The sequence below is a fragment of the Odocoileus virginianus genome, chromosome 12, assembly GCF_023699985.2.
Source record: "Odocoileus virginianus isolate 20LAN1187 ecotype Illinois chromosome 12, Ovbor_1.2, whole genome shotgun sequence".
NCBI lineage: Eukaryota > Metazoa > Chordata > Mammalia > Artiodactyla > Cervidae > Odocoileus > Odocoileus virginianus.
In genome coordinates, this window is record NC_069685.1 from 6919219 (window position 1) to 6946448 (window position 27230).

General features: G+C 37.7%; 2 protein-coding genes across 6 annotated transcripts in view; one reads left to right on the forward strand and one right to left on the reverse strand.

Annotated features, from left to right (window-relative positions):
• The window catches only part of LRBA (LPS responsive beige-like anchor protein), a 720084-nt gene that overhangs the window by 397092 nt on the left and 295762 nt on the right, over positions 1-27230 (forward strand). For all 5 annotated transcript variants that reach the window (XM_070474768.1, XM_070474770.1, XM_070474771.1 and 2 more), the window contains exons 38-40: positions 6323-6447; positions 14211-14357; positions 16871-17007. In XM_070474768.1, the coding sequence (XP_070330869.1) occupies positions 6323-6447; positions 14211-14357; positions 16871-17007 (409 nt within the window). The remainder of the gene's footprint in view (positions 1-6322; positions 6448-14210; positions 14358-16870; positions 17008-27230) is intronic.
• On the reverse strand, positions 20363-23066 carry MAB21L2 (mab-21 like 2). The gene has a single exon (XM_020879266.2). It carries the CDS (start codon positions 22034-22036, stop codon positions 20957-20959), a length of 1080 nt encoding a protein of 359 aa, XP_020734925.1. The 5' UTR covers positions 22037-23066; the 3' UTR covers positions 20363-20956.

Sequence of the window (27230 nt, forward strand, 5' to 3'; positions counted from 1 at the left end):
AAAAATTCTGTGCTGAATCTAGCATAGTTTATTTGTTGGTACCAAGATTTGGTACATAGTTGGCACTCAACTGATTTTTGCTGAATTATTTTTTAAATAAGATTTTTTCAGAAAAGAGAACAGATCTGTACAATTGGTGTGGCTACTGAGGTGAATTTTAGGGTTTCTGGTATCCAGTAATATCATGTATTTTAATTTGTTTTTCAATTCTCTGTTGTTAAGAGTCTTAACTGGTAGTACAATTAACATTAGATTTTGATTTCTCATAACCTACTCCTGGTAAAAATACTGAGTGAATAAAGAAATGGTTAACAGGCTAACAACAGCTAAGAAAACTTTGGTATTATTTTTTGAATAATTAACTTCGTTGCAAGATTGTATTTCTTTTGAAATGTCCAAATTTAATGAAGATGGGTCTCTGGTTGTCTCTGAAAGCAAACAGAAATCTGCTGACTAGCCCCATTGCTTAAGTTCATCACTGCATAAAATGTAATTTTACCTAATTAACACGTACGATGCTCTAGTGATTCAATGTAATGTAAATTCTTTATGTAAGTCCTCAATTAAGAAAGGATTGCGCTTCAAAAGGTGTCTCCTCTACTACAAGTGAGGGATTTTTTTTTCCTTTTTTTTTTTTTAAATTAAGATAGTATAGTGCATAGATCACTTGCATTTGATTTATAGTTGGTATCTGGTAAACAGGTTTTAGTTAATATTCTGTTTATCTGCATGAAGGCATAATAGATTTCAGTTTGTTAGATAAAGCATTCTTTTATATTGTACGATAACCCATATAGTACCTGCACATTATTTCAGCAAGATTTATGCAGAAAGTGAAACCCTTCTAGAACTTAAGCACTTTTATCTTCTAACTGACAGTGCACTGAAGATGTTTATGTGCTTCTCTTTTAGACATTACCATTTAATGTCTGGTGTTAATTTTTAATCTAAAACTGTAGAATTAGAAGCTAGCCAGATATAGGAGTCAGAAAAATAGGTACTATACAAACTTAAGGGCAAAATATGAATACCAAAATTTTCTAGGATTTAGAACTTTTTTTGGCCAGAAGAATTTATTACTGACTTGTGGTAAGGTCATCAAGATTTATCAGGTATTATCACAAGAAAACAGGAAAGATGCAAAATGGAATAGTTTTCTAATATAATTGAATTTGACAGTTTTTATTTTTAAGACTAGAATTCATTTATTGGTATAGATCCAAGTTACATAAAAATAACCCTACAACCAAAGGGATCACAAACGTGCATATATTTGACTAATTTAAATAATGTGACAATGCATTTAGATTATATAATAACAAGAATAATTTTTATAATAGCTACCCCTCATTTCAGTAATTAAAATTGTTTTACTGTAATAGAATGATAGTAGAACATAATATACCTTAATAGAACAATATGAATTTAATGACTTCAGTGAAATAAATGTCAGTGTTTCTGTTTTGTTCTTGATTATTTTATTCTGAATATTGAATTTTGCCCTTTTTTTGACAGTCATGCCTATTTGTGGTCTGATCACCTTTTCCTGCATCAGGGAAATGCTAAATGTGTGACTGCTACTGATAGCATCGGAAAGGCTTATTCTGTTCCCTGTTCTGAAGATTAGGTTTAACTTGGGCAGAGAAAAAAGGAGCCTGAGCAAAGAAAGGAGCGGGGAGAAGATAAGGTGTTCTCAGAGCACCCTATCATTTCTCATAGGGTGCTTAAATACAGCAGCACAAAATGAGCGTCGCACAACTCCAGGAGTGCCGCCTGCACAAATTTTGGTGAGAATAGTGCTCCTTTGAATTGTGCCATTTAATAGAGCTCTGCTCTATCACACATAATTTTTGAATTCTTACTGTGTTCTCATCTGTCTTTTCTCAAGGTCAGAGACAAAATATCTTAATAGTCTTTGTATCCCTAGCTGTTGGCTCAAGGTTGAGTTGGTCGTTATTAGACAGTGTTTTAGGAGTCTACTTCAGTATCCATCCATTCAGCACTGTTAATTGGCCGATTGGATTGCCATACTTTCTCTGAGGAAAGCTAAACTTTAGAGAGTCTTGCAGTTTACTTGTGGAACATAATATATTATTTATAGGTAAACCATTCAACTGTTAGAGGAAGATTATGGATCATCCCTTAGTTACTCTGTTTTAATATTTCTTCCTTTTCCAAGGGATTCTCTTCTGGCTCATCTTTATTCATTTTCTTTAGTAGATCAAATCACTGTCCACAGTGGGCCTGGGAGGGGAACAAATAGCCTATTTATTGCTGCTTGAGTTGTATTTCCTTCTAAGATTTATTTCAGCAGTCTATCTGATTTTGTTCTTGTAGAATAGAAAGTACATATTCTGTATATAAAAATGGCATTATGTTATATTATGTAGCTCATAGCAATATGTTAAAGTTCTGTTTGTACAAATACATGTATGTGTAGGTTTTTAGAAGAGTAGAAAGGTAATTAGGTGACTTTTGCAGAGTCAGACACGACTGAGGCAACTGAGCATGCATGCATGCTTATACTTTGAAAAAGACAGTCCTATGTTGTCATTTTAATCTTAGACTTTGAGATTAAGCCAAAGAAAGGGGAAGAAATAATTAGAAAGAATCATTAGAACATTTATTTTCACCGTCATCCACAACTTTTCAAATATAGTATATTCCTTTTAGTCAAAGGTACTTGGAGCTTGTGTAATAACAGGGGACCTAACTACCGGACCTTTTATAGAGAAGGCTTTATTTCTAGATCTTATAGAGCCTAGGGTTACATCCTGAATTGGAGTACTTTTCTGAGGATCTTAGTTTTAATTATTTGTAGAAATGGGTATAGATGAGGTTTTTGAATGTGATATCATGTAGTACTAATGTAATTTTGTTTTGATAGATACAGATATATAGAGGTATAGGTATATCATGACCTAGATGTATATTCCTAAGTTCTTACAGTAAGTGATTTCTCATCTTATCCATGCTTGTATTTGGTCAGCAGTGTGTTTCTGAGTACTTGAAGTCTTTTAAATTTTTCTAACCATACCATAGTGATAACTACAAAAATATATAACAAGTTAGTTCATAAACTTATGAGAAAAGTGTTGGATCAGTTTCCCAAATTTGTCAGTTTCTTATCCTTTTTCTCCCGAGAAGGAGATTTTGGAGAGGGAGTGTATTTCCTAAATAAGAGTGAAATCTTTATGTGAATAATCAAAAGATACTAAGTTGAGATTGAAACCTACACATTCCCCCTCCCAGTCATGTTCTAAACTGACAAATTGTGACTCTTTCTCAGTGATACAGCTTTATGCTGAGACTGTCTGTTGTTGGAAGGAGCAGAGTTGGGACAAAACAGTGAATTTTTATGTCTCAGTTTCTTACTAGGTAGATGACTTTAAACCTGCTAGTAATTATCCGTATCTGAAAGAAAAAATGAATATGACGTTTTTTTCAAAGAGCATATATTACTCTTAATCAAATTGGATGGTAAATGCTAATTTTTTTGAATGAGGCTAATAATGATTCCATTTTGAGTAAATTCCTTGAAGGTTTTTATTCTGCATTATCTGGAGAGACTTTCAAAAATGTATTGAAATTGTTGGTCTCTCTAACTGATTTTTGTAATCCATTCTGGATCTCTGATCTGAAATGAATGATTTCGCTTTTGTCTTCAGACTATTTTAAATTGTTGTAACGGGGTAGACTACTTGTCTACTACTTCATTTTATTTGGATATATCTAAAGTATTTTTAAATTGATAGAATGTCTACATTTGAAGCCAGAAGTCCATAATTAGCTTTATTTACATAAAACTTACCTTAAAATTTTTTCTATGATGTGCACAGTTTCTACATTTCTAATACATCAATACTTTTGTTTCAGCCAAATGTCACCATCGTGACCATTATTTGTTATTGTCGAAGAGCACAAAAATAGATATAGTTCTGTTTCCTCCTAATTGTGGTTATTATTGTTACAGATATTTTCTTTGAGTTTCTTGAAAATTTGTGAATGATTTTATAATTCCTCTGGTTTTTCTACTGCTTGACAAAAATGATCACACACATAGCCATCGGATTTGACTTCTCTCTCAATATTATACTAGAATCTATTGTTACTTAATTTAGTAACAATTTTATAATAGCAGCTTAACATGTCTTATAATTTTAATTGTTATCAAGAAGAATGACATCATTTAATTTGACTCAAAATTCGGAAGGATGGATGAATGACAAATTAATAATTTACCACCTTTGCATAATACTGAAGCACAGAATATTAGAAGGATTGATGACAGAAAAGGTTAACAAATTTTAGCAGCTTTCATTAGCTTTACACTGTCATATGTTTGTGGTGCTGACTGAAATAGGCTTTGTAGGAGATCTCAGTCTAGGGAACTAATTACTTGTGCCGATTGCTGCTCTGATGAATAGACCCTCATTGTATCATTCCCCTGAAGACGAGGAGCAGCCTGTGATTCACGACTGCATCCTGGCTGATATTTGATAATAATTTTAACAGATAAATGTAGGTAGGCAGAATGATGAAGTACCTATCCAAGCTCCATGACTATCAAAGCCATACACATAGCCATCTGTGTACTGCCTTTCCCCCACTATCCTAAGGAGAATTTTATTTTATTAATTGAATTCAAACAGCTGTTTTCTGTGCTTATGTGTATTCTATAGGTATTTCTTATTTAACTTTAAATGCTATCATAATAATACTTTTCATTTGAAAGGTAGACAGCAAAATAACAGAAGAATGAAAGAGGTTTTCAATTTTTTTCTCTTTGAGGGCTGCAGTTCTTACACATTTTTGTATTCCACTTAGATTACTTTATATTTACTCCTCTTTAGGCATGAACAAAATCGACAAAGGAAATCTTTGCTGTTTACTTGTCTCCCCAGCATTCTCATGAAGAGCATAGGATTCCTAAAAATATTTTCTTTAAATAATGCCCTGTTTCTTAATCTATGCTTTCATTAATCTGAGCTAATTTTTAATTGGTGAAGTACTTATTTACAAATCTATTTTGAACTTTTAAAGGTAGCCTCTTTAAACCATCACAATATGGATAACTTTTATGTAGGTATTTTGGGACTGTCAGTTGGTCAAGGCTACTAATTTGTCAAAGGTGACAGGTACAATTTTATTAGCTCATGAAATACAAGTGCGGTTTTATTTTGCATTAGTCATTTTTTTTTGCAGAAGCTTTGATTATGAATTTTTTAATTTCATTATTGAAACTTACAGGTTTTCATGTTGTATATCTCTAATGTAAATATATTCTGCAGAGATTTTTTTTAAACTGTAACTGAAAAAACTTCATATTAGTGTTTTCCTTAGAAAACATTTTCCAGCATGCTAGATCATGATTAGTTAATAGAAAAGAAAGTTGACATTCATATATTGCCATGTAAAAATATCTACATAATTGGGGAAAAGAGAGTGGAACTTGAATTGAGTGAACCCTTTAAAAAATACATTTCTAAAAGTATGCTTTTGATATAGCAATTATTGCACATCATATACCATGTAGTTTTTAATTAAATATAAAAACCGACTACATAAAACAGAAATCCAATCTGATTTGCTTGAAAATAGATTGCTATTTCACTCTATAGGAATGGTTTATTTAAAAACAGTAAGTGGAAAAGAAATGCATTTTCTTGTGTTGTTCTAAGCCTCAGGGGCTAAATGTAATGAATATTTTAAGAGATTATTTTAATTAAATTCCTGCACATCTAAACAGAGTAATATTTTATTATCACATACATAACCATGTAACTGAGATATTCATTAAAGTTAACACTTTCTGGACCAAGAATTCATGGTATGATTTACTGACCTTGTGCAAAAAGGCACAAATTAGGAAGAAAAATGAAGGGGGACAGACTTTGATTAATATAGGTAATGCTATACCATATTTATAATAGCCTTTTCCCTATTCTGGTTTATAAATGCAGCCACAGAGAAAGGTGCCCTGCTGAGGCTGAAATGAGGCTGAAATCAGAGCACATGCCACTGGAGTGTGGGGAAACTGATCACACTGTCAGCGATTCATTTCAGAATGATGTATTTAGTGCTCATTTCACCTTCCAAGGAAAAGGAAAAGGAGTTCCTTAGACTGGAAGGTGATATTGTTATTTTCAAGGACATACCTAAGTTAAAGATTGCAGAAAGGGGAGTGTGAGGTGGAGGGAGAATTAAGAGGAATGGGAGGGAAGAAAAGGCAGGGCAAACAAGGAGAGCTTTATGCAGAAATTCAGTGCTACCACGCTGTTTGATAATTGCTAACATATGTGGCTTCTCTGTTTCATTGTAGTCGTCCTCGTGAGTTCTGGCGCCTCGACTACTGGGAAGATGACTTGCGGCGCCGGCGACGATTTGTGCGTAACCCTCTAGGATCGACACATCCTGAAGCGACACTAAAAACAGCCGTGGAACATGGTCAGTGTGCAAACCACTCCCTGCCAGTAGCAAGCAGCAGGTACAGTACTTGGTAATGAAGAGCATACCTTCATTATTACAAGGTACTGTAAAATGCTCAGTGCCATATCCCCCAGCTCTTCACCCCAGAATCAGAAGTTCAATTCTTATAGTCAGTGTAGGGTCCTGTGAAATTATGGTCTCAAGTGTACTTATTTATTATGTTACACATGCAAACCTTACTTAACATAGACCCTTTGTTTCAGAGTAGGAGGATAAAATATTTCTCCTTTTAAGTGACATACTCAGCTTTGAGTGAATTAATCCAGGACGTCTGTCTTAAATCCATGAATATCAGAAAGACAGCATTTACAAACCAAATAGGTTTCCAGGTCTTGTCGTGTGCGTATGGTTTTCCCTCAATCATGGTATTTTAGCATGAGATTATGAAGTGGGAGAGATAGTAATAAATGTCCAAGTGCCTCGATACTTTCTGAGCCTTGATTTGTACATGGTTGTGATAGATGGCTCCTGGAAAAAGAATAGACATTATTTTCATATGTTCCTGTTCTGCATCATCTTGTTATCAGAACTTAGCAATTTTTCCTTTTTTGATGTAATGCATAGCACTGTGATTCAGTTGAGGTAGAAGCCTCATGAGCAAATTGGAAAAACTGAAAAAGTCCTTTGGACTTTTGATAGTATACTGTCTTTGATCATAGGATTTCTACATAGGTTTTGTAATTTTTGAAAGCTGATTAAGTTTTGTTGGTTAAGGGGGGAAATGTACCCACTCATATTAAATTGTTTTTTATTTTATAAAATAAAAATCGGTTAGTTTTTAGTAAGATGAGAAATAGTTCTCATTTCCCTTTTTCAGGGTATTAGTTTAACATGCAGCAGCTTATGGTTCAGTGATAATATATAATGTCCAAAATAAATGTTAAATTACATTCAAGAAGGATATTAAGAATTTAGATTAAAAATCTGTGATCTTAGGTTTGGCCTCAGTCAGGCAGCTTAACCTCTTGCACTCAGCCTTAAAGAGCCATTTCTGGAAGAAAATGTCCACAATATGTCATCAGATACAACACCAAATGTGACATCAGTCCTTTAAAATAAATGATCATACAGAGAATAGTCAATAACAAAGTGATCTTAAAGCAATAATAGTCGCAGGGCCCTACATCTTCAACTGCAGGAGGTGGAGAAGGAGAAATAAGATGTAGAATTAATTAGGCCACTTTTGCTTTTAAGGTTCAAGTGCTTTTTATGTAGTGCTATGAATTTCAAGAGTTTTATATATATTTTTTTCTTCTTTCATTTTGTTTTTGGCCTTTTTTTTTTGTTTTAGTTAATAACTCTTACACTGAAAACAATTAGCCTTTTGCAGTTTTATTCTTTTCAATCAAAAAGATGTTGCCATGTGCACTTAAAATTTAATAAGTATCTCTCTTATTGTCATTTAGCATTCAGTTGTGAGTTCTGAAGTATATGAATGACTGTAAAAATATTTTTGTGAAAAATTTTCCTTTTCTATGTGGAAGGGGGGCCCTGTTTTCTAAAATTGCATATAGGCAAACTGTTAGTACTTTATTGTGAAAGAAATAGCACTAACTGAATTTAAAATCTGTTGTACAGAGCTTATTAAAATCAATTGATCAAAAATAGTACATTGAACCACTTTGGGGAATCATAGGATTTTTTATAATGAGTAAATTTTAATTTTGTTGTTGAATTTTAACTTTTCAAATAACATGTCACCTTTTTTAATGCTGAGTCTGATGTTTTTTAAAAGATATTTGTTAGCAATGCTTACTGTCATTTAAGACTTAGAATCCTATTTAGAAGTAGATTTCACTCCAATTAGTCTAAATAGTAATTGAAAGGTTAACATAATATTAATGTTATCTGTGTTTTATTATGCATTTTTAAATTAAGAGAGAAGTAAAGTTTAGCATTTTATGTAATGCCATTCCGTTTGGTAATATTTCATACTATATATTTAAATCTGAAATATATTTTTAAAAACTAACAAAATGTGTATTATGTAGTAGATGCTTCCAATTAAGAAGATGTTATATTTTATATAACTTTTTAAAAAAAAGGTAAAAGCTCTAGTTAATCAAATATTGCATATTTAAAAATTTTAAATAATAACAATTAGTCAGTTTGGGAACTCAGCACATAGATTGTAGTATAGTATTGTTTGATGTCTGTGTGATTTATACTACTGTATTAGGTAAGCAAAGAGCTTAATTTTTTGATGTTTTATTAATTAGAGTATCTTTTAGTTCACATTCAATTTTAGTTTTGTATTAATTATAAAGCTCTCTGTTTTTTAAATCCTAACTTAATTACAGTAAGGAAGCTAATAAAAATAAATATTGATATATTAAGAATCAAGTATGCAAAACAACATAGTTAATGTGATCAAAATGCAGTTGAAATCATAGAATTTATTGTGGATGAACACTGTGCTTCAGTGTTGAATTCAAAGAATTAAATAGATTTTCCTGAGGATAGTATGTCACTTGAATGCTCTTTTATGACTTCTCACTTTTATTTGTAATTTAACTAAGGAGACAGGACATTTTGAAAATGCAGAATCTTAAAACATCACAAGCTATAGTACTATTATTAAAGGAAGATATCTAAATAGAAATACTGTTGGCGATTAGCTATGTAGTTTAGTAGTAGGAGCCATCTTTTTTTTATAGATTGATTTGATTTGAAGGAAAGCCTCTGGTGTAAGGGTGGCAGAGTAAATACCTGAAGAGTGATGTTCTCTGTTCAGGCGATCAATACCAGCCCCATGACTCTACTTCTGGCTACCTTCTAGTTAAAAACAAATTTTTTAATTCTGACAATTTAATTGCCCTTCCCAAGTTCACATTAACTTGCTTGGGGAAAAGGGCTTTAGGTAATTTTTCACAGAGAGACCCTCCAAAGTGGTTATTTATAAAAGTCATTTTGTAATGGGAGATTTCTTTAACTTTGTAGAAACTGAGTCATATTTTAAAATTAAAATTAATACTTCCTCTTATGATTAAATATTCTTTATAAAAACTAGCAGCAGGAAGCAGAGGTGGGTGTTTGATTTTTTGAGGGCATTTTCTCCAATTTTGTAGTTTTAAAATTTATCAGAAATCAGTTGTAATGGTTTGTAACATTCTCCTAATGCAGAGACCAGTTTGTCAGTTATTTATCATCAGAGCATTTTAGATCTGAAAAGAACTTAAAGCTAAAGTCTAGTCTGACTTTATTCTTTACAGATAAGGAAACTGAGGAAACAAAAATCCAACATCCTTCTTAGTAGATACAGAGCTAAATCCCAGGTTAACTGATGGCTCATCAGATTTTCTTACCACTCTGCTGTACTGTCTTCTAAAATTCACTGTTAAATATAATGGGAATTTTATATTTAAAGGCATGTTTTGAATTAAAAAAATATTTTAAATGGTGGAAAGATTGGTTTTAATTCAAATACTAAAACAGTTTAGCACTAGAATCCTATTGCATTTAAGACATGTTTATTTTGTAGAGAATTTGCATACTAATAGAAGTATATGAGGAATATTTTACATAGTTTTACAAGTGTCTTGTAATCACATTTACTGATACAAGCAATTGATCTGATTTTCTAGGGATGACAGACTATGTAAAGACCATAAATCATATCATTCTCTCATATCTTCAAATAATGCCAGATATTATTGCTTCTTTTTTAGGATAAACATACACTAGATTCTCTGTCTAAAGCTTTTGAGAAATCCATGTTGGACTTGGCTTTTTCTCCTAATTACACATTGTAGTTTAAGTAACTTTTCTAGAATAAGTTTGATTGACTTTGGAAATTGCATAAACTATAAAGGAGAATTAGTTTAGGACAGTAGTTGAATATAAAACATTCTTTATGTGCCCTGTTCAGAATCAACAGTTATGGTATCCACTACACATTACACTAAGTCTACACTCATTTATTTTATGTACAATTAAGGTCACTTTGTTATACCAGTCATTATCTTTCTTTTTTAATTAACAAAGTGGCTAATTCTTAATGTATAAACCTCTTTTACCATACCATACTAGGACTATTGATAATTCCAGTTCACTGGAACAGTCACTGGACTTTTAAAAAGAGATTTGTATATCATGAGTAGAACAGTTTTCTGTATTCTTTCCCCATTTTAATTTTACTTGGCTCGTCTGTGTTACCTAGATAAATCAACTCAGCTAGCTCTGAAGAACTTGAACTTTACATTTTGAGGACCAGCTTTTCTCTGAGCCTGCTCATTGCTCGTAGCCCCAGTGAATCACATGTTTCAAATAAAACATTTTTTACAGATTTCTGCAGTTTTATGTATCAGTTGCAACTTAGTTATCAAGTTAGGATAAATATTAAATCAGAATAAGAAATGAGATTAGTGAAGGCAGTTTGTTGATAGTGAAATGAAAAATTTAAACAGTTGTCATGTTTGTTAGTAATTTTATTAACTAGAAAAGATCTGAATCAAGCTTTAAAATTGAACCAAAAGTATATTTTGACTTCATCCAATTAAACTTTTATACAAGTGTAGGATATACTCACGGAAGATATTAAAATAATTGATTCTTGTTTTAATGGTTGATTGAGTATAAGACAAATGAAAGTAAAAAACATACTTTTCCCAGCACATATAAACATGATAATTATCTTTTATTTTATGCTTGGGACAGTTTTGTTCTAATTTTGAGGGGGGAAAGAAGTTCTTTAGTAGAAAGCTATTAGACCACTGAGAATTGAACACCAGCGCATGTGGTGTGTATTAGAGTACTGTTGGTAATTTTACTGCTGCTAACTTAAAATCCTCAAGGGGGAGTTAATTACAGGAAAACCATTCTAAATATCAGTAAGCTGCATATTTTCCATGACAAGAGCTTTTTCAGTTGAGGTTGAACAATCCCAGAATCTGAGCTTGTAAAAATAAGTAAATAAATAAATTAAAGTGGTGTTTGTATGTGTATGGTAGAGCTATAGTGTTTTAAATTTTTTCCATAAAATTTTATTTAATTCAGAAATTATTGTGTCTTATTTGTTGTCAGCATGATGAGAAACATATTTAAAATTTTAAAATTTCAGTTGGAAGGGATAAAAGGTTGTAGTTAGTAGTCATTTAAATGAATGTAATTTACTGAGCTATTTTAAACCATTGCATATTGCCACTGATGACTCTTACAGTCATTTCATTTTTTGTAAATGTTTTCAGATTAGTTTTTTTTTTCCTTCTTTCAAATAAGGTTGGTATGGCAACCATGTATGGCAGTAATCAGAGAGAGTAGTGAGTGAGGTCTTGAATTTAGTTGTCTCGGATTTGTTGGGCCTATGTTCATCAAATTTAGGTTTGGAAATGAATATGTCTTTTTATTCTATACTTATTCTTATGATTGTGACTTAATCTTTTAAAATGCATTATGGGAAACATTAGATTTAGTGAACCAACCAGTAAATTATGTATACATTCATATTTGTATATTGATTATTTTCATTTTCTCTGGCATAGTGGTTAGAAGCCCAGATTCTGGTGCCACAGTGACTAGATTTGATTCCTGACTACTTCTCATTAACTGTGTTGCCTTGAGGAGGTTATAAAACCTCTCTGAGTGTGTTTGCTCGTATGAAAAGGAGAATTTAGCAGAAGGCGTATGAGAATTAAATGAGTTAAATGTCTAAAGTGCTTTTGAATACTCTTCGGCACATGATAAGTGTATTTAATTTTAGCATTATTATTTCGGTTTTGAAGGAATTATGCATCCAGGAAGTGAGAATGTAGAATACTGAATTTGTGCTAAAACTCTGACTGGCTACTGTTAATTTATTATAATTTACTTCATAACAAAATACAGATGATGATTTTTCTTGTGTTTCTCTGTGACTAATTTATTTTTAGTAAAATTGTCAGTAAGTTGGAAAAGGTGTTGTTAGCAATGTTTGTGATTTCAAGGTAAGGAAATGTAAATGCTGCAAATATAAACAATGATGTAAAAACTTATACTGTTATTTTCCAAAAAAAAATAGTGGTTTTTGGGTATGTTTCTTGACAGTATTTAAGAAAATAGAGCCATTTTAATTATATACTTTAAGTTCTTTTCAAATACTTATTGAGACTTTCATATATGTATACCGTTCTATGCTATATGTGGGTGTGGGAGAAAATAAGATTTTATTTATCCATAAAGGATAATCAATACTAAATAGAGAAAGCTTCTTCCCATGACTTTCTTATTTAATAGAAAGCTCCTGTGTTCATTTAAATAGTGTCATAAATATTATATGTAAATGTTATACATGGTGAACTCATGATAAATATGATAAAAATAAACTTTTACCTTTAACATTATCCACAACCATACCTATTAAACTCAAAGAAGCCTTGCTTTGTCACGTTAACCAGTTAGGACACATGCAGTTTAACTATCTGGAATAAATTCTGTAGATAAGTATTTCTTCAGACTGAGTGCCTTGTCCTGTATCTGGGTTTGGGGCCTTGTGCCTCATCAGACACTGCGGTGGAGCAGAAAGCCTCTCCATCTGATTGCTGCCAGTAGCTGCTGCCTGGAGGAGCAGGTGCTTTTTCCTCTCAGGTCTCCCAGTCACATAGTGAGGAGTCTGAACTTGCCCTTATGTGACACTATGAGCTTTAAAAAAGTCCCAGTCCAGACGTTAGCATCTGCTTTTGTGTGTTTGTTAAGGAGAAGGCTGCTCAGACTGAGGGGAGTCACCTTGGAGGGCTCCAGGGTCTGAGCTTCTGCGCGGACTCCTGGCAGCCGGCCTCCCGCTGCTCTCGCTGGGTCCGCCCATGGCTGTGGATGCTCTGCCTCTCCTTCCTTCCTTCCCTCATCGGTGCTGGGCCCTTTCCTTCCTTCCCCCCTGAGGCTGCCTCCGCACTGTGATTCTGGCGATCCTGGCGCCGCCGCTCTGCGCAGGCTGCTCCAGCCCGGGCGGTGTGAGACTCCTTGCCCAGATGCCTCTCATCCCGGGCTTTCTGTTATGTTTGCCCCCGGGGTGTCTTAGCCCTTTAGTTTAAACACATGGAGGAGGTAGTGTTTGAGCCTCCACGTAGTTTCTGCACTGCCTTGCTCTTGGATGTTTGTGTAAGGGCTGCGGCAGGGCTGTGGCAGGGGTGAAGTGTATGGAAGGTCAGTGTGAAGGAAAGAGGGCGGATGGAGGGAGAGGAAGAGCCTGCAGCCTCTGGGAGCTGCTGTGGCTTTATTAGCATCAGCCATGGCCTCAGAAGCTGGCCGGGATCCTCATTGGCTGAGAATAGCTCCCGGCCCTAAACCCTTCTGATTTCTGGATTCTCCTTCACAGCCACTCCCCCACCATTGCATAATGTTTGTGGGTATAATATTATTCACAGGAATAAATCCGTCTTCCTTATTTTTCAGTGTTAAGCGGGTATTGTTTTCAAAACTAGGTTCTGATTTTTTTCTACTAAAAAAAAAGTACTGTTATTGAACCTTCTTCTGCCTTAAATATAAGTAAACAAATGGTTCAGTGAGCAGTGCCAGGGTCAGATTTAATGGGATTAGGGTGCTTGTTCAAGGTAACGTTAGACTAGGTTTGGGGAATCATGGTTGTCAGAAGGGGCGTGTGGGCCATCCCCATCACTTTCCCCACCCCGGATGATGCTGGGTAAAATGAGTGACCATCTTGGCCACCTCTCCTTACCTCAGTTCCCTGCCCCTCTGCCACAGGACTCTTCCCAGAGTTGATGGACAGCTTTGTTTCCTTTTCATTTCAGCTGCAGATGAAGATATTCTTGCTAAAGGAAAACAGTCCATCAAGAGTCAGGCTTTAGGAAATCAGAACTCGGAAAACGAGACCCTCCTGGAAGGCGACGATGATACTCTGTCATCCATGGATGAAAAGGATTTAGAGAATCTCACCGGTAAATTCAGTGGTTGTGCACATACTTGGGCTAGCTCTGGTCCAAGAAGCATTTAATTACATACTTTTCCAGCTGTGACTGCTAGGACTACCAGCTTTGCACCCACAATTATGTTAAATGAAGACTGCTTTTGTTCTTCTAAACATTTCCTCCCGCATCTTCAATGCTGTATCCCCGTCACACTGTTCTGTTCATTCTCTCTACCTACTCATCTTTTACTTTGATGAATAATCTTTACTGAGAAAGAATAAAAGTGTAAAGCAGCAACAACAAAATTGCATCACCCATCTAATGGGAGTTACCTAATCTCTACAGAATGAAAGCTATAAGTAAAATTATGGCAATTGCTTTGTAAATAAAGCTTGGAGGCAGATGAGCTATTTGCTTTGATATACAGGTCTTAAGAAACATGCTGCATATACATTTAACTCTCTCAAAAAAAAAATCCATTTCAAGAATGCTATGGCTTTTCACAGGATTCACATATTTTACCTGATGTAGGAATTTTTGATTTGCACTCTGCAGATTTTCAGTTTTACTTCCCTTAAGGGAAAAATTCTCTTGTTTAGCTTGAAATTTTAGTCATTCATTAAATGGCTTTTTTCCTTTAATGCCCATGACTCTGTCCCTCAAGGAGGAAAGTCTGAAAGATTGTACAACTTCCATAGATGAAAGTTATATACCCTTCTATTTTGATGATTTTAAATTAAAAGGCATGAAAAAATCTTTCATTTAGTGACATATCTGCAACCATGCAATGAATGATAATGAAAAGCAAAAACAGATGATGGTATCTTCTCTGATGGCCGTAAATCTCTTTGTAAAGTGAAATAAAATTAATTGGAGCACACTGTGAAGGGATTTGGGGCAGGAGTAGAGAGGAAGGTGTGCCCTGCTCTTCTCTAGGCTCTTCCCTTGCATCCACTTACCCATTTCCTCCTCCTCTATTTTGCCTCTGTTCTTGCCACTAGTAATACATTCATACAGTAATAGAGGTGAAAGGGGAGTTTAATTATATAATCTTGACAATGGCAATAGGATTAAGAAGTAATCCACACTAATAAAGTGGTGTGGGTTAGAAATGAAGTGGAAATTGTCAGGGGTCTTCTGTAGGACCTAGGCTGCCCCAGCTCCTGCAGCTGTCTGCTTACCCTGTAATTGAATGTCTGAGAATGATTGAAAAAATGTTATTTCTTCTCAGGATTACATGCTAATGTACGGAGGGCAAAGGAGACAGCAAAAGAACACATAGCTGCTTATTTCATCCATTTATGGGGATGAGCTTTGGGAAATCATGGCTGTTCTGCAGTTATCTGCTGCCCATCTGCAAACACAATGTATTTGTACATTGGGAATAGAGGGCAAAGCCTGCTCTGATCTCCGCAGAGCATCCCTCCTATTGTCCTGCTGGCACACATTAAGATTGATGTGAGATTAAGGACCAACACCCTTCCAACAATCGATAGAAATGTCAATTCATCTGAATTTTGAAACACTTATTCACCCATTGATTACCTGAATAGGTGTACCTTGTTTGTAGGCACTATATTAATTCAAGACTATAAATGCCAGTCTTGTCTTGCTTTTTTTCTTCACCTATAGGATTTTTCCAGTGAGGAATTTACATGGAATTTCAAAACCTTACTACATCTATCATTACATAAGTATATATATGTATAATCGTTATTTTTAATCCTTATTTTAGGTTTGGCTCTAATATACTTTATGCTCTTCTATCTGTAGTGAATCCATTGTTTTCAGTAGCAGGCTGATTTGTCTCTTTGATAAGCCCTGTGGAGATTTGATTATTCCAATAAAAATTCATTCACTTGGAAATCCACCCTCCAGCTGTTTACTCCCAGAGTCCCCGAACTACACTAATATTAGATTTGGACACATTGAACAATATTTAACAATGGAAGGGCAGGCTCAGAAAAGAAGTATTTTTCTCAGTTTTTTATGGGGTAAAGTTGTTATGGAAAAGGTTTTGTGTCAGCCTGGCACAAAGTCTTTATCAGATAATATGGTTTAACGTTTCTCACTTCACTAATAAGCTGATGATCTTTTTATAGTCATGCCTCAGCCAAACACTAAGCTAACCTCTGGCCTTTGAAACCTATTGAGTCTTCCTTGCTCCTAGTTGTTGTTCCATGTTGTTTGAAAGCCTGAGGCTTGTTTTCTAAATGGAATGTGGATAGACTTATTTAGGCAGAGTCACCTTCTAACCAGGAGATTAGACCCAAGCTTTGCAGACTCCTTGTAAAATAATTGCATTGTAGTTTACTGTTATGATTAACCTCCTTTTATATATAGATTTCTTAATATAAGAACCCTAACTTTGCATTTTCAGAGGGAGATTTGGGGTGGGCAGAATTTGTAAGTGTAAAAGGGGTTGGCTGGCAGTTTGCTAGAGGAGAGAACTTAAAAATTGTATGAAATTTCTGCCTAAATCCACTTGATTTTTTGAAAAAATGTCACTGCAACTTGTCCGGCTCGTCTTTTCCTCTTGGCAGGTCCTGTTAGCCTGAGCACACCGGCTCAGCTTGTGGCCCCCTCTGCTGTGGTGAAGGGCACTCTTTCTGTCACCTCCTCCGAACTCTATTTTGAGGTGGATGAAGAAGACCCTAACTTCAAGAAAATCGACCCCAAGGTGAGAAGATGAGGAGTGCGTTTCATTTTTATGGAATTTTTGTTTTTCTTATGATGGGACGGTGGACTGCTGTTGAGTAAGACTGGCATTAGTAAAATCTGAGAGAGATTGTTTGAATTTCTTGATGAATTGCTCCTGCCTGTATGCAAGGCAACTATCTCTTTTAGCTTATGATTCCCTTACCAGCTAGTTACATTATTGAAGTTCATTTAGATTCAGAAACAATTTCCATTTAATTGCATTTATCATTAGCTCATTCTGGGGTGGGGGAAGAACCTCAGGGAATATTGTCTATAAAATATATTTTGCCTCAAAGGGTCCAGGGTGAATTAAGCTACACAATTCAGTGAGATTGAGAGTGAAATTATTTTGTTTAGCCTTTATATTTTCTGGATATAATACCAATATATCACTCTGCTTGCTTTGTCCACATGACTTACTACTCTGTCGTGCACGCAAGCATGGCTTGTGTGTGCGAGATACCTCTGTTTCCCATTACCTGTAGTTGATTTTACAAGGCACTGCATAATTTCCTATTCTTAAATGAAAATGTAATTTCCCCTTTAAAATGTATTTCTGATTACTTTTCAGACCTTGGCAACTTTATTTTACTAAGAGACATTTGTAGCACAGCCGTAAAGCCAATATTAGGTTTATTTCATGAAACTGAATGGTAGAATTTGTTCTGAGTCTCTTTTAAAATGAGCAAAGTAAGTAACCTGTGGAAAGAGAAGAGGTTTTTAAAAAATGGAATCATTTCTTTTCCAGGCTGTTAGTGTGCATGTGTCATGTGTGGTGTATGTCCACACACATACATGTGTATTTTTTTCTTGAGTTTATTGGTAGGAAATTCTTTGAATTTGTAAACATCTGAATTATTAAAATTTAGTGACTTAGAAGAGTTTCAAAGTCATTCTTAATGAAAATGTTATAATTTTTTAAAACTTTACAAATCATCTCTTGTCTTACGCATGTTTATAGCCCTTGGGTATTCAGCATTGCTGCTTTTATTAAGGTGGGACTTGGTAGACTGTATGAAAGGAAGTCTGTGCTGAAACTGATTGTTTTGAGTCTGAGGATGCAGCTAATCCAATGTAGAGAAAACTTGAATTCTGAAATTATATCAGCTAGGAAAAATTTCTACTTTGTTATATGGCTGGAATGTCTGAAAACCTGTTGTAGTTTCTTTACCTAAGGAAAATAACCAAAATTACTCAACCTGTCTAATTTATAGTAATTTGTGTGTGAAAGGCCAAAATTTAATTCAAAATATTCTATTAGGTTTTGGGACAAACATGGCGTAAAGTCTAAAATGTGATTTATTTTAAAAGTATCTAATGAGTTGTCCTTATTGTTAAAAGCTCTGCCAATCTTTATGATTAGGCTCTTTGAAGTTATTGACTCCTTTTGGGGGAAGTTATAACTTCTGTTTCTGTCTGATCTTTTTCTGTGCAGCATCATTAAATTATTTTTTCCCCTGCTGCTTGTGTAATATAGGATCTTTGAGCCTAATCACAGACCTTGTACTGCTGCATCCTGCCAAAGGTACAGAAATCAAAACTGTAGCTACTTTATATTAGTAAAATGTTTCAGCCCATTATTTGAAGAATTTTTGATTTTGTATAGATGTTGGTGCTTTTTTAATTGAGGCACTGGAGTTTTTTCTTTTCTTGTTGGTGATACCTGCATTATATTAAATAAGAATGGAAAAAAGATACTGAATTTGGGGGAATTTTTGTTTCTTAAAACTTTTTTCCTGGGACATTTGGGAGAAGACATGTCTAATGCTTTATATACTTTCGTGAGTGAAAAAATGGTCATTTTAAAATGTCATTTTTATCTTTTCAACTAAACACTTGCCCTTACGTCATTTCTTTGTAAATGTAAGTACCTTCTGCTTGCTTTGAAATTGTTCTTAAAAATCAGAACATTTTCCCTAGAGAATAAATTCATTTGTGTTATTTTAAAAACTGGTATATATGCCTGACCCAGTTATTGTTACAGTGTTTGTTCTATGTCTGCAGGAAGAGAGACCTGAGAATGGTCTGGTATAGGTGGAAAGAGTGGAGATGATTTCAGAACTGCTAAAATCAAAGTTTATATTTCTAGCTCAGAACTGTTTTTTGCTGTGGAGTTTTTACCTGGGAATCTTAAAAGCTGAAGCCTGCTTTACCAAGTGAACTAGGCACTAGAGCTCTGAGTAGCTTCCTTGTTTTCATCCATCTCTGCTATCCTGCTGCTCATCCCTCCATACCCTGCGACCCCCACTCTGACTTCTCTGATCTTTAAAATTGCTTTGTAGAACATTCTTCTTTGTATCTCTCATTCATGGATTTTCTCAGTAAGTTAAAAAATGGGCTAATTCAAAGAATAAAATTAAAGAGCAAAATCTGACATGTATTCAGTACCTGTGCCTTGTATTAGCATGTCTGATGGAGTATACAGTAACCTTCAGCATAAAGAAGAACCTTGGGGATGCTTTCAGTTTTACTAATTATTTAATTTTGTAATCAGTTATTTCCTTGAATTAGAAAGAAACCTTTGTTAAAGTTGAAACATTGAAATGAATACATTAGAAAGGCAGAAAGAGGAGGAGCCTACTTATATGTAATTTTTCTTTGGTCATAAAAACAGTATGAAACACTTTTTAAAATTTAAATTGCCTATAAGCTACTTCTGAATAATTCTGGGATTTGGATTTCAAAAAGATGATCATAGTTACAGCATTTATCACTAAGGCATTTAAAAACTTGAAGTAATTTATAAATCTGGATTGTTCATTTCACCATTTGCTGGGGGAAAGGAAAATTACTGTATCCATTTTATTCTCTTTTACTGTTGCTGATTTAATTGTTAAGTTTGTATTATTTAAAACGTAAAGAGAACAAATGATTGGAAGCTAAGTATTAACTCATTGTGTTAACTATTCAGAAAAGATCCATAAATGTTTCTTTTGTAATTCAGGCTTGGGATTTTTTTAAATTATAGCATAAGAGAGAGCAAGTCTCTTAATTTTTAATGTGAAAAAACTTTTTCTTTTAAAATTAGGATCAGAATTAGTTCTTCCATACAAAATCTGTTCTTTTTTCAAGTGTGAACTAAGATACTAGTTTTAATCTGAAAATCTACAGAACAAATATATAGTTGTGTAAAATTAATATTTTCCTTTTTCTAAATATCTTGGTGGAAACTTGAATGGTTAAATCTACAAAATGTTCTACATTTGTAAATTTTGCAGACTGGAGTTAAAATGGAAGCTTCTTGGATTTAGTTCCTTAAGGTCACATCTTTATATTATAAATTACAAACTGTGCTCTCACCTGCCTTCATTTAAGAACAATCCACAATCAGTCAATTACAATGTAAAGTCATATTTTTATTACTGTTTTCAACAAGACTGCTTAGGGTGAGGGAAAAGGTGTGGGAGAAGGAGGGGCACATTTGACATTGGCACTGAGATACAGTTAACATCAGTAAAACTTTGTTTAAAAGAGGAATTTTACATATAATTAAATACTTTTTTTTTTCACTTGGTGACAACATTCAGGCAACCCAGAACAAAGTGGGGAGGGTGGGAGAGGGAGAGAGAGAAGAAGGGGAGAGAAGGAAAAGGGAGAAACGACTATATTTTGATTTGAAAATGTACCTTGGGTTTCATTTTGTTGGTGGCAAAGTCCGATTGCTTCTTTTGTGTGACCTTTAAAATTCACATTGTTTGGAAGAAAACGATCGCTTGTGTGCAAGAATGGGATTTTGGTTGGGTGGTGGGTTTGCTCTCCTTTTTGTTTGCTTGTGAATTAAGGAAATCTTCTGCCGGGTTCCGTTCCTCTTAGGTGGCTGACAGAAAAGTTTATGTCTGGAGTTCTAGCAGTTTGTCGCCGAGTTGTGTGTCTGTCGTGTGTTCGAGAGCATTCCCGTCCGTGTCGCTTTTCAAGCAGTCCCCAGCACCCTATAGCTTGTCCAGGCTTTTGGGATTGGTGAGAATTTCCCTGGCCAGCCTCCAGGTCTGCTTGGCAGCGCTCTCCAGGGCCGAGTGGGGCTTGCCCTGGAAGAGGTCGAGGTTGGGCAGAAAGTAGTGGGGGCAGCGGCGGCACTGCAGGCAGGAGATGAGCTGCAGCAGGATGCCGTTGAGCCGGTCCCCCAGGCACGCCTCGTCCCAGTCTGTTTCCCGAGGGTGCTTCTCACACTCGTATAGCAGCAGCGTCTTCATGTGGTAGTTATTGAGCGGCTGCCCGGGCAGCTCCAGGTGGCGGTCCCGCAGCGTCTTCAGCACCGAGAGACACTTGTTTCGGCAGCCGCCCATCAGCAGGCGGTTTTCAGCCTCCCCGAACTGGAGCACCCAGGCGTCGCTCTCGGCGGAGCTCTGCTTGCCGGTCAGCGAGTAGCACTCCTTCGAGAGCAAGTTGAACCCTTCGGCCTTGACCTCCGCCACCCGATTGGGGCCAGGCCAGGGGATGTGGGGCATCGGCCACTGCGCCGCGCTGCGGGGCCAGATACCGGTGCACTTGAACGCAGGAGTGATTTGCACCACGTAGCGCTCCCTGATGCGCAACTTGACCTCGCTGGTGTCCGCGATCATCTTGACCACATCACGGTAGCTGCACTTGTCCACCGCCTGAGCCACCAGCGTCTGGAAACGGGAGCGGATCTTGCGTGCCGAGAGGTAGCCGGACGCCGTGATGAACTCGACCCAGAGAGACATGCTCCGCTTCCGCCCATCGCTCAGTTTGAGCACCGCGCAGCCGGGCAGCGAGCCGTCGTCCACGAAGTTGAAGACGCCCATCTGGTTTAGGTAGAGCACCACCTCGAATTCCGTGGGCGAGATGACCTCCAGACCCTCGTAGCGGGCATCGATCTCGCTCAGGGAGCTGATGAAGCGAGGCTCCTGCACCTCCACCTCCTTGAGCACGTCCGAGACCACCTTACAGACCTCTCGGATGGTCTTGGCGATGGCCGCCTTGCGCGCCTGGCAGCGCTCGGTGTAGTATTTGTTGAGCTGGTAAACCAGCTTGGCCTGAGCGGCGATCATGTTGGGGCACAGGTCCGGGCTGTACACCGGCGTCTCGCAGTACGTTGAGGGATCCAAGGCTCAGGCGCTGGTGGTGGCCCTGCGGCTTGCGAAAGAGGCACTGCGCTCCCCCTGAGCCCCACTCTCACTCTTGCTTCCACCTGGGCTGACCGGCTGATGCTTCAGCCGTCTAGCGCTTTCTTGCCCCTCTTTTGAAAGCTTTTTTCTTCTCCAGAAAATAAGGGGGAAAAAAAAAAGATCTTTGACAAAGAAAAGTACCTGCTGGGACTTTTTTTTTTCTCCCCTTTCTCTTGATAAGTGAAATGAAGATGTGCCTGTGGGCAAGATGAAGGGAAAGAAGGGGGGTGGGGAAAGACAGGGTGAGACGGGAAAATTCAGGTTACCAAGAGGTTAGGCTTAGACGTCTGCAGCGAAGATGGTCCAGAAATCTGGAAATGAGGTCTGTTAAGTGCCGAAGTAAATTTAAAAATAAAAGCAAAACATTCAGTGTTTCATTCTTAAACTTCTCTCCCACGCTGGTAGCACTTCTCTATTCAGCTTAGGTGAGCGCTTTCCTCCTCGCCCTCCCCCAAATGGAAGGTGAAGGGTGTAATTAATGTCCAGAGAGCAGCGAAGTGCAACTCAGCTCGCAGCAAGCTCAGAGGTTCTAAGACGCCCTGCACTCCCAGTGTGTAGGTCTGCTCTCCGCTCGGGGGTCCTCTGGTAGCGGTTTTCCTCTTTTCCTACTGGAGGCGTTGTTTGGACTGGGTTCCCTTGTTTGCAGTGGGTCCTTGTCTTTCTCTAGGTGCAAACCTCTGGAAGTTCTTTGATTTTCATTTCTGCTTCGTAATTTATAAATTTGGCTCTCACAGAATCTGTTTTAGTGTGACGAAGTCCTTGCTTGCGTTGCATCTGGGGTTTAGTTATAACGACTTCAGGATTTTTCTTCTCCTCCCCCTTTAGGTTGCTTGTGCAGATTCCACTTTCTGAGTCGTCTCTCCCTCCTCCCTTCCGATGTCTCTCTCTCACTCCCTCTCCTAATCTCTCTCCTTCTCCCTCCCTCCCTCTCCCCCTCCCTGTCTTTTTCCCTCTCTCCCTCTTTCTCTCCCCCCCCCCCCCCCCCCCCCCCCCAATCTCTCTCTTCCCTTGCTGTTTCCTGGAGTTATTTAGTTTATGAATGGTCCAGGACCATCCTGAGGGGGGTGGAGCTTCAGTTCCTACAATCGCTCTCCGAGCTGTCAGTGCTGCAGCCAATCCCAGAGAGAAGACAGGCATGCTTGGCAAACAGTAGCAGCCACCGCTGCCCTTGATAAAGAAAGGGAGGAACGCGAGAAGTAAGAAAAGACGAGGAGATAGTAGAAGTCAGCCGCTTACACACATTTTACAGCCCCTCTTCTTTATCCTCCTCTCTTATCGATTGCCAGGAAGAAAAAGTATATAGAGAAGGGACTTCTTGGAGATGGCTGGAGTGATTCAAGGGAGAGTAGCAGTGGTTCAGAAAGGTTCACTTTTTTTTCCCCCCTTTCCTATCAGCATTGTGAAGAAGGTGCAAACTAACAAAATTACTTTCGCTTCAAGGCAAACGGAAGGAGGAAGGGAAATCTGGGAAAGGACCTAAATTTTTCTAGATTTTCTCCTCAGGCAAAGTCTTCCTTTTCTTCCCCTCCCCTCCTATTGTTGCCAAGAACCCTAGCAATTGCTGTATGTGTGCGCCAGTTGGGCAATTGGGGTGGGGGAGTGGACATGGGGTGAAGGTTTATAATCGTAAATCTCTTTCCAGTAATTTCCATATGCTGTTGAAAAACAAGGCAGGACACAAATAGTGCAAGTACCTTGTTTTATAATTACTTCATAATTAAGATTAAGATATATTTAAGATTAATTGTTGCAAGAACTAACTTATTAGAGAGAAAATATGTTTAAATTGTGAGAAATGGTACAGATTTATATATGGTAGAATTTTGTTGGATATACTTTTAAAATAAGCCACTAAAATTATTTTAAACTTAATAAAAATGAAGGGAAGTAAATGTGAACCTGACCTAAAGTTATGTTACGAATCTAATTTTGAATATGTTTTTCAGGCAGTACAGAATTTCTCTTGTAAAATCATTTTATTTTCATAATTGACTCTTGCTTTTAAAAGACTTAACTGCTGCAAAAATCTATAAACTATTCTGTTATTGATTACACAGATGGCTTACTCCTCCCTTGGCATTTCAGTGAGACTCATGCATGTGCTTTTTAGTCGACGTATTAGTCTTTCAAGCTGAACCATGGTAGCCTTTAGGTACTTTTGGTTGAAAAAGCTGTAACAGTGTTTCTGATCTGCTTAGAATTGAAGGTTTATGTTTGAACCTCAGGTGTGTGGATTCCGAGTCTTTTTAGGACACATCAAGGAGATGGGGATACTTTCAGTTAGATTTTGGACCTTATGTTCTCCGAGAATGCTATAACAATGAAAATCTATGAAGCCGATTGTGCTAAGACTTCATTTTGCAAACTATATGAGGCTTTGCAAAACCCCGTGGAAAGGTTTGACTTGCTCTCATAAGGCTGAACCAGGTGAACCCGAATTCAGTTGCGGAGGAAAGTTTGTTTCATCAGGCACTTGCTGTCAGACACTTGGACCTCTTTCTTACATGTCTGGTGCAGACCACTGGCATCTTGTCACCCCTTCACTCTTGTTGCTATAGATCTCTTTCTAATGAAGTTTGCCCTTTTTGAATCAAGTCGGATTTGTCGTCCGCCATGCATATCAGCGGCCGGGGTTGGAACGAGTAGTCCGCGGGACTCCAGGACGCCGAGCTGTAGTGACTTCTCGGGAGTGGCGGCGGCGCCGGCGGCCGCGGGCTCCGGCGGTCTCCCGCCTTCCCGGGCACGCCGCTGGCGTCGGACCCCGGGCCGCGGGGGGATGGACGGACGTGGCGCTCCGTGGTCCGCGCGCGCGGGCGCCCGGGCTCCGCTGGCACCCGGGTGGTTGGCCGCGGCCGCAGGCGCTCTGGGCAGTGTTAGTTGCAGGAGGCGCACTTGGCGGCGGGAGCGGCGTGAAAGCCGGCGGAGGATCCCGCGCGCCTTCTCCCGAGGGCGGTTGCTGGGCGGAGACTGGCGGCGGGGCCGGAGGTGCGGAGCCTGCCCTCCTGGGCCCTCTCTCCGCGCCCCCAGTCTGAGCCGCTCAGGCCTGGCGCGTGGACCGCCCGGGTCGCGACGCCTCGGGGAGCGAGCGTGTACCCAAGGCCCCGGGTGACGGCGCCCTCCGCCCGCGCGCCCTTCCCGGGTGGGGCGGCCCGGGCCGCATGGAGCTTCTTGCCGCCGCTCGCCGGACACCCCCGCCTCCTCTCCTCCCGGCTCGGCCAGCACAGCCAAGCCTCGTCCCACCCTTGTCCCCTCACTGGTCCACTTTTACATACTGAGGCCGAGGGATGATAAAACGTTACAAATGTTTTGCTTTAAAAACAATTCATTACCAATTTACCCTGTCCGAGGTAGATGCTCTAGTAAATAATAAATCAGTTAAACAAAGGCGACTTTAATTTATTGCCGTGGTACTAATTAGAAACATCATTTGAGCAATAAACTTAAACACTTCCAGCAAATAATGCTCCCTCTTGCTGGTTCCCTTCCTCCCCCCTCCCCCACCCCAACTCACTGGCTGCCTCCGCTCTCCGGGCAGCTTCAGCTGTGTGTTTGCTGATCAGCTCTTCCTCTGGTTGAATAATTGAAGGGGGAGACGGCATCCGAGGAGGCTGTAATTGAAGGGCCCCTGTCACCTCTGCTTTTATGTATGTTGGTACAGAAGTCCGTCAGCAGCTCCTTGACGGTGTATTAAAACGAAGTGGCAGCCCCTTCTGCAGGAGACACCGTACTCTATTAAAGGAGGCCAAGTGAGCCGAAGAAACTCTAGAGGCTAAAAGCCACTTCAAGTCTTCAGACCGATTGATCTGTATTCTCTTGTTATAATCCGTCTCATCATACTTGAGTTAATGAGGCAAAAGAGGGGGAGCGGAATCTGATGGTCCTTGACAAATTCATTAGGGAGGCTGCAGGACATTTTATTTGACTGTTAAACATCTTGTTTGTTTGGTTTAGGCAGTGCCAACATCAGCATGCTTCTGCCCAGACTTATCATGTTGGTCTGGCTACAGACATTCCTAAAAAGAGAAGGAGGACATGCAGTGTGTGATTTGAATATTTTGTTTTGGATTTCATGTGGCCCATAACCTTCAGACTTCTCTAGGATTTACGTTCATCGTCCTTACACTAGGAACATTTTATGAGACTATAGAAGATACTGAGGTGGGCATGTTTTTAGTTACTATAAACTCAAATATGGATGTTTAAACTTTAGTCTGAAAAGTTCCCATTTCCTTAAAAAAAAAAAATGAGTCAAATTACAGCAATTACTGTGCTAGTTTTTGAAAAATGTGAATGTTTAAACTCCAGAAGAGTAGCCAGGTCGTATATTAGATCCTATTTTTACTTGGTTGTGGTTAAATAAACTTTTAATTATTAATTGAATTTCCCTTTGCAGTGAAACACTTATGCGTACAAAAACTTGGGAATAAAAATTTTAACTCTTTATACAAATACAATGTTTTTGAAAAAAAATTGTTTTAATTTGAAGGGCTTTTTATATTTAAAATCAGAAGCAGAACCAGGTACTGTATGGATGGTGCTAAAATAAGGTGATGAGTTGACAGAATACTTAAAGCTGAAAATATTTCTAATTGAAGAATGATGGGCAAATAAGTTAGAATGTTAATCTTATAATACTTTATTCTGGGATAATACTACAGTGCTTGATTTTCTCAGTTTGTCCAATTACAAGACTTTCTTGCATAGAGAATTCAGTCGTATTTTCCTTCAGCAATTGACTTAAGCAGCTTCAACTTCAGTTCTTTGAGAAACAACCCTGTTTTCCATTTGCAGGCAAACAGTATGAGAGAAAAAGAAAAGTGATGCTCTTTGCCTGTCAGTTTTATACATTCTTGCACTGCTGATGAAGCTTGAACTGCTGCAGGGAATGTATGGATTTGAAAAGAAATGATTCAGTAGTTCATGTTGTGTTTCTCAGAGCAAAGCCAAGCTAATGGCCGAAGCCAGTGCTTCTGTACATCTGACAGTTATAATCCTGTTTACATTTCCAGGGAATTCAAAATCCTTAAACTGTTTTATTTTTTTGCTGATCTTTACTTAGAAATGTGCTGAGTTAAAC

Excerpts from the sequence above, each read along its gene's own strand:
- MAB21L2 (XM_020879266.2), bottom strand. The coding sequence starts at position 22,036 with ATGATCGCCGCTCAGGCCAAGCTGGTTTACCAGCTCAACAAATACTAC.